Source organism: Scyliorhinus canicula, chromosome 8, assembly GCF_902713615.1.
Source record: "Scyliorhinus canicula chromosome 8, sScyCan1.1, whole genome shotgun sequence".
Taxonomy (NCBI): domain Eukaryota; kingdom Metazoa; phylum Chordata; class Chondrichthyes; order Carcharhiniformes; family Scyliorhinidae; genus Scyliorhinus; species Scyliorhinus canicula.
In genome coordinates, this window is record NC_052153.1 from 77,781,746 (window position 1) to 77,797,280 (window position 15,535).

General features: G+C 43.6%; 1 protein-coding gene across 3 annotated transcripts in view; it reads right to left on the reverse strand.

Moving 5' to 3' along the window:
* Positions 1-14,767, reverse strand: part of zgc:103482 (uncharacterized protein LOC450001 homolog) — a 50,775-nt gene extending 36,008 nt beyond the window's left edge. The window contains exons 1-3 of one of the 3 annotated variants that reach the window (XM_038804784.1): positions 14,236-14,767; positions 5,862-6,012; positions 3,046-3,195 (exon numbers count right to left, since the gene is read on the reverse strand). In XM_038804784.1, the coding sequence (XP_038660712.1) occupies positions 3,046-3,195; positions 5,862-6,012; positions 14,236-14,593 (659 nt within the window). In that variant the 5' untranslated portion in view covers positions 14,594-14,767. The remainder of the gene's footprint in view (positions 1-3,045; positions 3,196-5,861; positions 6,013-14,235) is intronic. The other 2 variants (XM_038804785.1, XM_038804783.1) reach the window with 2 other exon arrangements.
* Between the last annotated feature and the right edge of the window lie 768 nt (positions 14,768-15,535).

Below are 15,535 nucleotides of genomic sequence, written 5' to 3' on the forward strand. Positions count from 1 at the left end.
CACTGGTCCTCGACCTTAGCTCTCAGGCCCTTGTTTCTTTCCTCCACCCTCCGCAGCTCAGCATCAAAGGCCAACTAGTGACTATGTTGCGACAGCGTCTCCTCCATCCCTTTCCACATCTCACCATGCTACCGCACAGTCTCCGACATCTTCCCCAGTGCCTCCTCCAGCAACTTTGAGGGTCTTCATCATATCTTTCCCTTGCCTCTCAAAATGTGCGCTGAAATGCCTTGCAAATTTAATAGCCATCGCCTCGTCAACTTATTCATAGTAATAGGTGCGACCCCACCTGACAAGCTTGCCTCTGCCATCTTTGATTCCACCAGCTTCAATACCTTGCTCAGCTCCTCAGACTGGCTACCGCTCACACCTTTCTTCCCAACATCTTTCGACATCCTTTCATAAAAGGCTCTCAAACGAGACGAGTCTGTCCACCAATTATCCCCAGGAACCGAGTGGGAAAGACCAAAAACCAAAGGCTGTTGCGGGATCTACCTTACATACGACCTCCTTCTACATGTTACCACCGAAGTCCCCCCCAACATGGATTCATGACAGGTAGGTCATGCCTGACAAGCCCCATTGAATTTTTTGAAGAGGTGACTAAGGTAGTGGACAGGGGAATGTCTATGGATGTTGTTTATATGGACTTCCAGAAGACATTTGATAAATTTCTACATCGGAGAATGTTGACTAAATGTAGAAGCCCACAGAATTAAGAGCAAATTACTGACATGGCTGGGAAATTGGTTGAGCGGCAGGATGGGCGGCACCGTAGCACAGTGGTTAGCACTGCTGCTTCACAGCTCCAGGGACCCGGATTTGATTCCCGGCTTGGGTCACTGTTCTTCCCGTACCTGTGTGGGTTTCTTCCGGGTGCTCCGGTTTCCTCCGATAAGTCCTGAAAGGCGTGCTTGTGAATTGGATATTCTGAATTCTCCCTCGGTGTACTGAACAGGCACCGGAGTGTGGCGACTAGGGGATTTTCACAGTAATTTTGTTGCAGTGTTAACATAAGCCTACTTGTAGGCAGCACGGTGGCACAGTGGGTTCGCCCTGCAGCCTCACGGCGCCGAGGTCCCAGGTTCGATCTCGGCTCTGGGGTACTGTCCGTATGGAGTTTGCACATTCTCCCCGTGTTTGCGTGGGTTTCGCCCCCACAACCCAAAGATGTGCAGAGTAGGTGGATTGGTCACACTAAATTGTCCCTTAATTGGAAAAAATGAATTGGGTACTCTAAATTTAAAAAACATAAGCCTACTTGTGACACTAATAAACATTATTATTTTGTGACTAATTGGCAGGGATCGATGTTCAGGCCTCAATTGTTCATATTATTCATTAACGACTTGGATAATGATGTGGAGTTGCCGGCGTTGGACTGGGGCGAGCACAGTAAGAAGTCTTACAACACCACATTCACCCGAGGAAGGAGCACTGCTACGAAAGCCAGTAATTTGGAACAAACCTGTTGGACTTTAACCTGGTGTTGTAAGACTTCGTACTGATTTGGATAATGGCATAGAAAGTCATATATCCAAATCGGTTGCTAAGGTGGCATTGTAGACAGAATCGATAACAGTATAATATTACAAAGGGATATTGAGGTGAATGGGCAAAACTGTGGCAGTTCGATTTCAATGAAAGCAAATAGGAGGTTACCCATTTTGGACCAAAAAAAAAAAAGGATAGATCGGGGTTCATTCTAGATTATTTGAAGCTAAATTTATAGTTGATGACCAAAGAGATCTGGGAATTCAGGTGCATAGATCTTTAAAATGCCAAAACAAGGGCAGAAAGTAATCAAGGCGGCTAATGGGGTGCTCATGGTGACTCATGTTAAATCACCACTAGTCCAGTCAGCTCTTCACCTCGAACAATGGGATAAACGCATTGCTTTTGTAGAACCAAGATGGATCGCGAAGACCTCGCTCTTGCTCATGTTTAGTTGGTAGCTGAGAACCGGCCAAATTCCTCCAGTATTCCTATAATTCCTGCAATTCCCCCCCACAAAAGGTCTGTTATATACAGGAGCAAATCCTCCGCATAGAGCAAGACCCTATGCTCCACCACCCCCTCTCTCACTATCCCCCAACAAATGTTCGATACCTCTGCCCCATTGCCAAAGGCTCTATGGCCAGGGCAAACAGTAGTGGAGAGAGTGGGCACCTCTGCCTTGTCCTCTGCATAGACTAAAATACTCTGACCGGACCCGGTTGGTCCTTGCATTCGCCACCGGTGCCTGATATAGCAACCGGACCCAATCCATGCATTCCTGCCCGAACTCAATGTTCCCAGGACATCCCACGGGTGCCTCCACTCCACCCGATCAAATATCTGCATTAATGGTCACCACCACCTCGACCTCGCACCCCTCAGCAGGCATCATTACCACATTTAGGAGCCGTCCAATATTGGACGTCAGGTGTCGTCCCTCCACAAATCCCATCTGGTCCTACTTCCGGGACACAATCCTCTATCCACATGGCCAAGATCTTTAGCAGCAATTTAGCATCAACATTCAACATAAAACAGTCTAAAAAAATTCAAATGCACCAGTCAGCTGCTTTGAACTATAACAATCATGTGCCTACTAACTAATACGTGTGCTTTCATTTTGGTACAGGGGCTGGTTTAACACAGGGCTAAATAGCTGGCATTTAAAGCAGACCAAGGAAGGCCAGCAGCGCGGGTTCAATTCCCGTACCAGCCTCCCCAAACAGGCGCCGGAATGTGGCGACTGGGGGCTTTTCACAGTAACTTCATTTGAAGCCTATTTGTGACAATAAGCAATTTTCATTTCATTTTTCATAGTGTTTGGTAGTATTTGAAGCCAAATGCCCTTAAATTAACTAATGAATTATCAAGACAACAGCAAGCCACCTCTGCAGATATTCTCAATGCAAATATTACAGCAGTGAATCCCTTTTTATTAAGCATGCATTCAAATAGAGCACTACAATCAATATATACGTCAAATATGTTGCCTTGATTTCTAAAGCATTCCCACACAGATTTATGTATTGTACTGTTGAAGCAACTCACGCTTTGTCATTTCCACTATGCCTTTCAAACTCTCGCTTTCCTCTTAGATCAAATCCATCAACGCTCCTGGGAAATCCACCTCTTCCTCGTCCACGCCCTCTACCACCGCCGCGTCCTCTCACTGATGCCCTGTCCAACCTGTCAATTGGTCTACAAAACAAAATAAAGTTAACTGCAATTAATAGAGTAAACATTTTATTTTTTAAGTGACTTGCAAATTTACACAGATTAAAATACACAAATTATAAGATATTAGTGACGTCCATTACAAAAAAGTATTGCAATGACTAGTTTCTGTATTGTACTTATTGCAATCTTTAATTGGTCATCATGTTGCTTTGTAGCAGATTGAACTTCAATCTGAATTTTCCTTGTTGCTGCTGGCACTCCATGTGAACAGCTCCAGATAAGTGTATGGTGGTCCAATGTCCTGTCATAAATTGTATATCACAGCACACATCCCAAATTCACAAACATTGATAATGTGATGTACAAGGGGATGTATGAGGCGTTGCTAAGTGAAAGTCAAACTTCTTCCTGTAGCAATTGTGGAGGTTAAGCTGGGGAGGGTTTGAAAAACAGAAGTTTTTGCACCCATTCTTGCAGCTCATTAACTTTTTTGCAAAAATTGACACATGAAAAAAAGTTGAGGTCTTCTAGAAGACTATTATTTTCCTTGTTTGCTGCAGTTGGTAAATAATAGACAAGATCTTCAGTTCCCACTAATCACACAGCTTTCCAAGTTTTAGACCATTTTAGCCAACTTTCGCAGTACCTCCAAGGGTTCATCTCCTCTTCTGCCAAACGGAAAAACTGACGCCCCTCCTGAAAGCGATTTGCTGCTTCTCCTCACTAGAATTCTCTACGTTCTTCTTTCTGCCACTATCTACTTTCTCTTTGTGTCTCATCCGTGCACTGATCACCCTCCTCTCCAATTCGCCTGCTTTACACTTTCCTTTGTATCTACCAGCCACATGGCAACAGATCTTTACTTTCTTACTGCTGGTACTGCTTCCAGGTCAAGGGTCACCAGGTCACATGGAGCAGTATTTCTTATTATCCAAGAAAGGTACAAGTGATCCCTTTACCATTGATATAAACTTCCCAGAACAGACCATTTCAAAGAAATTACAAACCTTTACTGTACTGCCTTTGGGCAAAAGTTGGAACGCAGGACAGATTAAAAACACAATGTCACTCATTGAAAGCATACCCCAGGGGTCAATCTTCAATTAATGATGTGGTATCACTGAAGTTGCACCTTGCCACTCAGGCTCACTACTTACTTTGCTGATAGATCCGCACAGCAGCCAAGAGAGCAAGCTCTCGTTACAGCAGCCTATGGGAAGAACGCAGTTTATGATCAGCTGCCTAAACCACAGCTTCACTGCTGTAAGCAAGATCTGGGCCTTTATGTTCTCCTCACACTCACATTACATAATCATGAAATATGGAGCTACCTTAAGCCCATTTATTGTTTAAAAGAAAACAAAGGAGTATAAATTGTAAAAATTAAGATCATTTATACCTCCAGTAAGGAATTCCAGATTCACTAACCTGAGAATAAATTACTCCTCATCTGTTTTAAATGGGTGACCTCTTATTCTGAGATTATGCCCTCTGGTCCTAGACACTCCTATAAGAGGTAACAACCCTCAGCATCTACCCAGTGAAGCCCTCCGAGAATCCTATATGACTCAATGAGGTCACTGGACATTAATTGGCAACACCCCCTACCTGAAAACAAGTCCCCAATCTAACTTTTCATTAATAGAAGACACAAAGCTGTGGCACTAGCTCCTACAGGTTCCAAATAACTGGTGCAAGAGAAGGAGACATGATTCCAGGAGCTGGTTCCTATGTTCAACTGTAATTGAGTTATAACATACAATGCAGATACCGGGAAAGAAGAATATTTTAAAAATGCAAACCCTAATTTAGAAGAATTTAAGATTACGCACTACTGTATCAATTGAAACTTACCCATTCTTCAAATGTATACACATTAGTTAGTCTCCTTTTGCATGCAGGAATACCAAAGTAGAGTGCAGTGCACCTACCACTGCTCCAGTCAACTCAACACAGGTCAGGTATCAAACCTTGGCTATTCCTGTTCTACATGACCCAAGTACGCAGTAGGGTTGGGGGGGGGGGGGGGGGGGGGGGGGGGGGGGGGGGTTTATGATGGAGCAGTGATGAAATGGACATTGGACCATAGCAACAAGCATTTGTGTTGTTTTTTTTTTTTTAAAAGTACAGTATCTGAGAATTACAAATACTATACATTCACTCACTAGGATTGTTACCAGTCACAGTTTTCACAAAAATGGACAAATCATTGAACTGGATCCCCAGCTAACATTAGTATCCTGAATGGCATTATTAAAAATGCAGCACCCTTGTAAACAAATGGTCACAGTTGTCAACAGGAAGTTTATAACCCAGGAAACATCATTAAATATCCCACCATATAAAACTGGAATGTGACATGTTCAATGGCCCTGATCATTTAACTCAATTCACAGGAAAAGGATGAAAGAGACAAGTGCAAAAGAATGTGGTTGACAAGTCACTATTGACAACTTATTATCGGTTACAAAGTGATGAAATGAGGAATGTTCTATGGGTGCCAGAACAAAAAAGTTAAAGATTAGAGAAACTGCTACAAACAACCTTACAGTGTATTAAATAACAGTGAAGACTGTGAATCCTCCTAACTTCCCTTGCCAGCAACCCCCCTCCATCAAGGTTAAAACTAAATATGCAGGAAACATTGTTGAAAAACAACAGAGAGCAAACGCAGATTTAAGTCTTACGCTTCTATTGGAAATTCAGGAGCTCCTTCAGTTTCATTTGGGCGCCGTTCGCGGAATACAACTCTACGCTCTGGTCTCTCTGTTTTTCTCTCAATATCCTGATTTTCATTCTGTCCTCGCACTTCCACCCTTTTTGGGCCCCTCTTTGGACCTAATGAAACACAAGTTAAATATTTGCAACAGTTAAGGCAGTCTAAGCAGTTCCAAAGATAATATATGAAAAAGGAAAACATATATACTGTGCCTTCACAACCACAAGACATCCCAAAGCCACCCCAAAGTAAAGTCGATGAGGTATTTTGGAGTGTAGCAACTGTTCTAGTGTAGGAAGCAGCCAGGCAATTTGGCTTTTCTTTAAAAAACGTAAACTATATTTACAGTGCTGCGCTGAGGTATCTTGTCCATATTTACACTGCTGCGCTGTTGTACCTTGTCCATTCTATCGTGAAGAAGTCACACAGGCCAAGGTGGAAGATTTTTCCATAATTCATTGAATGTGAACTGCACAGTTTACTCAATGAAATAGAAGATTTACAAGTACTAACAGTCCCACAAATCACAATCCTCAAAAGATGATGTGTGCATCAAATTTAATTCTTGTTGCAGAATGTCTGGATATTTTAAAAGACTCCAACTAGCAAGAACAATTAAACGACAAACTATTTTATATTTGTTATTAGCCCATTTATGATTGTGATGATTGTAGGATTTAAGATATATTGGATTATAAGTATTTGGTGAAGTAAGCGTTAAAAGCCTGGGTTAGAATGTGTTTATGACTGCTGCAGTCATTTTTGTTTTAAATGAATCTTGGTTTGAAAGACAGCAAAACTTTTAGGAGCCAGAGGTGCAATTAACCATTGTTAAGGCTTAGGATAATGCAATTTTGCTTTGATTAAGGGGATTCCCTGGGGAATTAATTAGTTTTCAGCTTTGTGAAAGGATTGTCATTGTGGGTGGAGCTACAGCATCAAGTTTTTTGAGAAAGCATTTTTCAGTTCCAGTTCTGATCTGGCTGAAGGTGTGTACAGTGAAACAGTTCTGCTCTCAATGCAAGTTAGTTAAAAGAGATTAGCTGTATTTAAAGCAGCGTAGATTTGTCTGTGGACAAGGGAGAGCTGAATCAAGCCAGTTGAAAACAGCTTAGAAGACATCCAGCCAGAGTTTCTGCAGGGGTTCGGACCGGAGTCACATCTGTTCTGTAAAGGAGTGTTAAGAGATCTCTTTCTCAAATTGATATTTAGGATGGATTAAGCAAAGATGGTCTAATTTTTTGATGTTTAAGTGGGAATAAGGATAGCAAGTAAGGGTATTGTATTCACTGTGTTGAGTAGTATTGTTTAAGGGGCAATTGTAAGCTATTTGTGGGTGTGATATTAAAGATTTTAATACTCTGTTAGGAATAATGTTTCGTTTTAAGATACCTTTTCCTTATTCCTTCATGCAATCACTCCTGAGCCAGGTACAGCTTTCTAACAGTCTTACAAAATTAAAATAAAATATTGGGGTTTTGGTCCAGTACCCTAGCCACTGTTGGGGTCTGGTTTAGAATCATAATATGATGCAAGGTCAATCTAACAAAAACAAATCTTAGTTAAGTTTTTAAATCTCACATTGTTAATTTTACTCGGTATTAAACTGAAAATTAAACAGCATGCTGATTTATACCACAGATTTATATTTTGCAGAACTCTGAAAATCAGAGACAGTTCTGTGAGAAATTATTACTCAAATCATTTTCATCTACCACTTAGTGGTGGGTTTAGGGTAGCAATGTACTGATGAAATGGAAACAGAAATGTTGGAAATACTCAGCTGGTCCGAAGCATCTCTGAAGAGAGAAACAAAGTTAATGTTTCAGATCCATGATCTTTCATCAGAACCAGAAAAGCTAGCAATGCAACCGGTTTTAAACAAGTGCAGAGTCAGGGAAAGGTGAGGAAAAAGGAGGCTGGGAAGAATAAAAGGGAAGATTTGAGAGAGGGTGGAAGAGCTTAAATAACAGAAAGAATGACTGTGCAAGGCAAAAAAATACATATTGGGACAAAAAAAGATTAGTCTGGAGGTGTAAATTAGAAAAGCAGAATCAACACCACAGCTGGGTTATGATCTGAAAATGTTGAACTAAATATAGAGTTTGTGAGGCTGTAAAATTCCTAATCAAAAAGGAGATGGTATTGCTCCCCAAGTATCTATTGAGCTTCAATGAGGCGAAGGACAGAAAGGACAGAGGCTGTCTTCCGGATCAGACATTAAATCAAGGCCCTACCTGCCCACTCAGGTGGGTATAAAAGATCCCTCAATGATATTTCAAAGAGGTTGGGAATTGCCTCCAGGGTTCTGGCCAATATTTATCCTCCCAACAACAGCACTGAGACAATGACTAGATAATTTGTATTTTGTGATGTTGACTGAGTTTAATGTACACATATTGGCTATTCCGTTCCCGACATTACAGCGACTACACTTCAAAAAAATACTTAAAATTAGCTATAAAGCTCTTGGCTTATACATCCAATGATCCTGAAACGCGCTATAGAAAGAAAGGCTTGCATTTACATCTTACTCAGACTTTCCTTTTCTCCACACAACCCACCTCCACTCCTGTGTTGTTCCAGTTGACCAAAACGTCATCAACCTGAAACATTTACCTCTCTTACAGGTGCTGCCTGTTTGCCTTAGAACATAGAACAGTACAGCACAGAACAGGCCCTTCGGCCCTCGACGTTGTGCCGAACAATGATCACCCCACTTAAACCCACGTAACCCGTATACCCATAACCCAACAATCCCCCCATTAACCTTACACTACGGGCAATTTAGCATGGCCAATCCACCTAACCCGCACATCTTTGGACTGTGGGAGGGAAACCGGAGCACCCGGAGGAAACCCACGCGCACACGGGGAGGACGTGCAGACTCCTTGATGAGTATTTCCAGCATTGTCTGTTTTTATTTTGCATTACACCAGAAGAAACTTTCAAGGGAGTTTGTTTCAGGTAAAAGTTTAAAGTTGACCTGGTACTTCTTTCCGGCACTAAAGTAAGGCAGGCTCGTAAGTGGGCAAGCCACTTAAAAGTCGTTTCGTATTTTTACTAAAGATGAACATGCTGGAGAATGGAATAATGTTTTTTAAAGCATCCTCTAGACCAGTGCTTCTCAAAGTGTGGTTCCGGTGCCGGTACTCGAGCCATCGTCTGCCGGTACTTGGAGTGTTTCCAGAAAAGAAAGAGACAGTAATCCTGGATTGGCTTGTTTCGCTTACCGGCCCCTGGCACATTGGAAAAGAAAACTGCCGGTACACCACATCAGATAGTTTGAGATGCACTGCTCTAGACAATACACCTACAATATGCCTAAAACTGTGTAAAAAAATAAAATCAATATCTCTAATCTGTGGGGTAGAATTTTATGGAAAGGCCCTGATAATGCAGAGCTTATGAACTCAGCAAAAATGTCCTCTCTTCAATGATAAGAAACCTACATCCATTTTACAGCAACTTGTAACTGATCCCAAATAGACACCAGAGTCCCAGTTAAAGATCCTTATTTTTCATTTTCAAAAGTTATTTAAAATAGTTACGTAGCTTTGGCAACATGATTCCCTCAAAAAGAAGTCGATCCTCAGTGTCTGTAGTTCTGAATGGCCTAATAAATTGTAAATCCACAAGCAATCTGTTGGCCCAATAAGTCAACATATGCAGTTTTAACTGTTTTTTTCTGGTATAAGGATAATTTTTCAATTTGATTCCCTTTTAAGAAATCATTTGTGTTTCTAGAAGGCATTTCGGGTTAATCCTTTCAAATAATTCAAATTACTAACAGAAAAACTGAAGCGAGGCTTCTATTGTATGCAAATTAAATTGTTTCTGGCGTTTACAAGTATGACATGAAACTAAAAATGTATAAGACCATAAGACATAGGAGCGGAAGTAAGGCCATTCGGCCCATCGAGTCCACTCCACCATTCAATCATGGTTGATTTCAACTCCATTTACCCGCTCTCTCTCCCCATAGCCCTTAATTCCTCGAGAAATCAAGAATTTATCAATTTCTGTCTTAAAGACACTCAACGTCCCGGCCTCCACCGCCCTCTGTGGCAATGAATTCCACAGACCTACCACTCTCTGGCTGAAGAAATTTCTCCTCATCTCTGTTCTAAAGTGACTCCCTTTTATTCTAAGGCTGTGCCCCCGCGTCCTAGTCTCCCCTGCTAATGGAAACAACTTCCCTACGTCCATCCTATCCAAGCCATTCATTATCTTGTAAGTTTCTATTAAATCTCCCCTCAACCTCCTAAACTCCAATGAATATAATCCCACGATCCTCAGACGTTCATCGTATGTTAGGCCTACCATTCCTGGGATCATCCGTGTGAATCTCCGCTGGACCCGCTCCAGTGCCAGTATGTCCTTCCTGAGGTGTGGGGCCCAAAATTGCTCACAGTATTCTAAATGGGGCCTAACTAGTGCTTTATAAAGCCTCAGAAGTACATCCCTGCTTTTATATTCCAAGCCTCTTGAGATAAATGACAACATTACATTTGCTTTCTTAATTACGGACTCAACCTGCAAGTTTACCTTTAGAGAATCCTGGACTAGGACTCCCAAGTCCCTTTGCACTTTAGCATTATGAATTTTGTCACCGTTTAGAAAATAGTCCATGCCTCTATTCTTTCTTCCAAAGTGCAAGACCTCGCACTTGCCCACGTTGAATTTCATCAGCCACTTCTTGGACCATTCTCCTAAACTGTCTAAATCTTTCTGCAGCCTCCCCACCTCCTCAATACTACCTGCCCCTCCACCTATCTTTGTATCATCGGCAAACCTGGCCAGAATGCCCCCAGTCCCGTCATCTAGATCGTTAATATATAAAGAGAACAGCTGTGGCCCCAACACTGAACCCTGCGGGCACCACTTGTCACCGGTTGCCTGGTATACTTTCTTCATTACTCACAAAAATTATTTTAATTATCCAAAGACTTTTTGAAAGGCTAAAGATTATATTAAAATAAGATGAGAGAACAGTGAACCCATCTAGTAATGCTGAATCGGAAACCTTCAAAACCTACCCCTAAATTAAAAATCCCTATTGGGTGGTTCTCTTTTGTGATTTCACAACCTCCATAATGGGAGACTTATCATGGCACCCAGCTATTAAATAAGTCATTCAAAGTAATTTAAAGTTTTACAGGAACTCTTTATTAAATTTACTACCTTACTGCCAAGTTAAAAGGTACCTGGTTGTTTCTTAATAGATTTAAGCAACTTGCACAGCTATCACATTTAAAATGAAAAAGTCCTGATATTTTTAGACTAATCAAAGAGAAATAGACATGACAACATGAGTGATATTAGGAGGGCAACCAAAAGCTTGGTTAAAGGAGGGTTTCAAAGGAAGAAAGGAATTCCACAGCATACGGCCTTGACAACCGAAGGCATGGGCTCCGATGACAGAGACTGACCAGAATACTGGAATCTGGAGTTGGCAATGGCCAAGGGCAGAAAAATGGTCTGATGCAGACAATGTTGCAAAGGTGCAATCAAGCAGTCTTTGTGCTCGAGAGACTATGAAGTGGAAGCTGAACTTAGGGACGCAAAGGGTGCATACAGTCTGGCTCAATCTGAGCCAATGGCCAGAAACAAGGCTAAAATCAGTGTTGTGGAGTTTGTGGCGGAAGGTGACAGATTTAGTCCAAATGTTCAAAAGGAGTAAAATGCATCTCATCCAGGACTGGCTACTGGATAACAGTCTGACAACAAAGAGGGATTTGAGAGATATGGTACAAGCCTAAGATTGGATGTGATCAGCATACATACAAACTCAACAGATAATGTTGCGAAAGGGCAGCATGTCTAATGTTGCAGTAGTTGGATGATCAAGTGAAAATGGGGTCAAGGAAACTGAAGGCGGGTCTCATAAGTTGAATTCAGAGACTCATTTCCCTTTCCTCTCAGCATATAGGTTATACCTAGGGTGGGGAAATTTTACTTACCTCAAAATAGCCCATGATTCTAGACATGATGAAGAAAGTAGTACAATAAGAGTAAATAAGTCACAGGGCAGAAGAAAGTTACAAGATTGCAGTTGAGTTTGTATGGAGGGAAGGCAGTAGAGAGTCAATTTAGACAAGAGAGCGACAGAAGCAGAACTCTTGATTGCAATCAAAGGTAAATAAACTGCTTAGGGCATATGCTGAGGAGGAATATTTACTCAGGATGGGGAGATAGTGAAGAGGCAGAAAACAATAGGTGTTTTTAGAAAAGGAGTACGGTGTGGAACAAAGCCAGTTCAAAGGAGAAGGTATGAGAGATTGTAAAAGCAATTTGGTGATAAAGGCTCTTTGGATAGAGCAGACAGTGGAAAATAAGTTAGGCAGCGATGCTTCAGTATGGGGGTCATGGCAGCACCAAATGGCTATGGTAGTCATCTGAAAAATCTCTGCTCGTCATCCATAAAAACAAGGTAATTCAATCCCACTTTTGTTGACAATACTACCACAATAACCTTCTCACTGAAGCTCAGTTTGGGTTCCCCCAGACTGACCTCATAGCCTTGGTCCAAATATAGACAAAAAGAGCTGAATTTAAGAAGAGAGTTCAGAGTAACTGCTCTTGGCATCAAGGTAGCATTTGACCAAACATGGCTTCAAGGGGCACTGGTAAAATTGAAATCAATAATGATCAGGAGGAAAAAAGGTCCACTGCTCTTGAGTCACACCTAGCACAAGAGAATATGGTTGTGGTTGTTGGGAAGGCCAAACATCTCAGGAGCTCCTCAGGGTCACATCCTAGGATTGACCATTTTCAACTGCTTCATCAATGACCATCCCTCTATAAAGTCAGAGAGGATGTTTGCTGATTATTGTACGCTCAGTACAATTCACAGTTCAAGATATTGAAGGTGTCTTGTGTTTATTTGCATCAACATCAGGATGATATTCAGGCTTGGGCTGGTCGTTGACAAATAATATTCGTGCCACATACATGAGAGACAATGACCTTCTCCAACATGAGAGAATCTAACCTCTGCCCTTAACAGTCAATGGCACTACCACTGCTGAAACCCCAATATCAGCATCGTATGGGTTACCACTGACCAGAAAACCTAAACTGAAGCAGCCATATAAATACAGTGGTTACAAGAGCACATCTAAGCCTGGGAATTCAGAGGCGAGTAACTCATCTCCTGATCCCCCAAAGCATGTCCACCATCTAGAAGACACAAGTTGGAAGCGCAATAAAAGAGTGCAGCTCCAGGACAGCTTGAACTGCACCCCAGCCACCAACTTACACATTCACTCCCTCCACCAATAATGCAGTGGCAGCAGTGTGCACGATCAACAAGATACACTGAAGCAACTCATCAAGGCTCCATCGACAGCACCTTCCAAACCTGCGACCTCTACTCCCTAGGGCAAGGGGAACACATTTGATACATTCATCAGCAAATTCCCCACCGACCCACGCATCATCCTGACTTAAAATGAACTACATGTCTGTTCCTTCAGTGCCACTGGGTCAAAATCATGGAATTCCCTTCCTCTATAGCATTGTGGGGTTCATCATCATCCCCCCCCCCCCCCCCCCCCCCCACACCCCGGCTCATGCCCACATTATGCACATAACCCCAGGCTCCCACTGTCTGCATCTCCAACCCCCCCCCCCCCCCACCCACCCCCCCCAACCCCCCCCCCCCCTAGGCTCACGCACACACTATCCACCATACCCCCACCTCCGCCACCCCTGGCTCGCACCCCCATCTCCACCACCGCCTGGCTCGCACCCACATCTCCATCACCCCCTGGCTAGCACCCACATCTCCATCAACCCCTGGATTGCACCCACATCTCCATCAGCCCCTGGCTCGCACCCACATCACCACCACACCTGTCACCCACATCTCTGCCAACCCCTGACTCACACCCACATCTCCGCCTACCCCTGACTCACACCCACATCTCCGCCTACCCCTGACTCACACCCACATCTCCATCACCCCCTGGCTCGGCTCAGTTGGCAAACCCCATCCTGAGCTTTTTAATACATTTTCAGTGGCAAACCCCATCCTGAGCTTTTTAATACATTTTCAGCTTGCAGAACATCTGCTGCATTTTACATACGCCATGTGCGCATTGTTTTTTAATAATCGATGTTAAACCAGAGGCGACATCCTCACTGCTGGTTGATCGGACCGACACCTTTTAAAAGAGAATAAAGTTTAACTTCACAGTGCCCTGGCTCTGCTGCTCCCGGGGGGGGACTGCAGTGTTAAGCCGATGGCAGACTGCCCCCTTCCCCCCCGGTTGATGTTCAACATTATCCGGGGGTGAACCCCCTGCCCAATGCCGCAGAACCGGGGGCGGGTTACGGACCTTCTCTCCTCTGACTGCTGCCCATGAAGACATTCTCGGTGCCGCCGGCTCCCCCGGGCCTGCCGCCGGCCTCGTTACCGGCCGGGATTTTGCGGGCTTTCTGGGACTCTCTCCTCCCGGCTTTGGCCGCGTTGGAGGCGGCGATGGCGGCGGCCGAGCTGCCGCCGACGGGGGGCCCGCTCCCGGCTCTGGCTTTCCGGCCTCCCTCCTCCTTCTTCTTCTTCTGTTTCTTCTCCTCGGCCTCCCGGAGGATGTCGAACGGGTCGGACTCGTCGTCCAGCAGCTGGTCGAAGCGATTGGTGACGGCGCAGCCGAAAGTCTCCTGCATGGCGGCAGCGGCCAGAATAACTCCTTTCATAGCCTGCTGCCCGGCCCTGCTCCCTCCGGCCCGCCGCCCTACCGCTCGCACCGATCTATAACTCTCTGCTGGCGGTCGGGCTTTTGCAGCTTTACCGGAGCTCCACCCCCTCCCGGCCCACACTCGCCAATATGGCGCCTTTATTTACCTCCCTCCCCCTTCCAGAGAGGCTGCAACAAAACTCTGACTGACCCCCCCACAACACCAACCCGCATCTATTCCTCTTCAGTTATCACCACCCCCCTCTCACATCAGCTCTTTTAAATCTCCCCTCCTCCCTTTTGCGATTTGTTTTTTTTTTCTTTTCCCCTTCTCCCTAACGTTTGACACTGGCCATGCTCGCCGAATAGATAAGACCAAACTCGTTTGATGTTTATTATCTCAAGTGTGTGTTTTTTTTAAAAAATTCCTCCACTTTCTCCCCAGAGGGGGAAAAAAATCGTATTTCTTTTATTTCTTCTGGCTCCGAAGAATGTTTGTGCCCGAGAACTGGTGAATCTGGAAGCGGTTCATCTTAACCAGGTTCCAGTGGCTTTTAGAGAGGGAAAAGTGCAGCAAATGTGTCAGCCGGTGCATGGATTTACCCCAAAATAAAATAGCATAAATAGTCATTTGTACTGTAAGCCATTTGTCAACACCTCTTACAGAGTTCCCGAAGTACTACTTACTGCACATGCCATGAATTATTTCGAACTGGACTAACTGTTCTTTAGGTAAACGCAGAAAGTCAACTTGTACACCGATAGAGCAATCGGTTAAATGACCAGTTCATTTGTTTATAATCTGAGGCCAATGGTGCTACTGATTTTCCTATCAACAATACTGCACTGGTGAAATTATTCCTGATGGTTATCACCAGGATTTTGTAATTCACTGTATTGTGTTCCTTTTCCTTGTTATGGTGATGAATAATTATGATTACAAGACAGTCATATCAAAGGA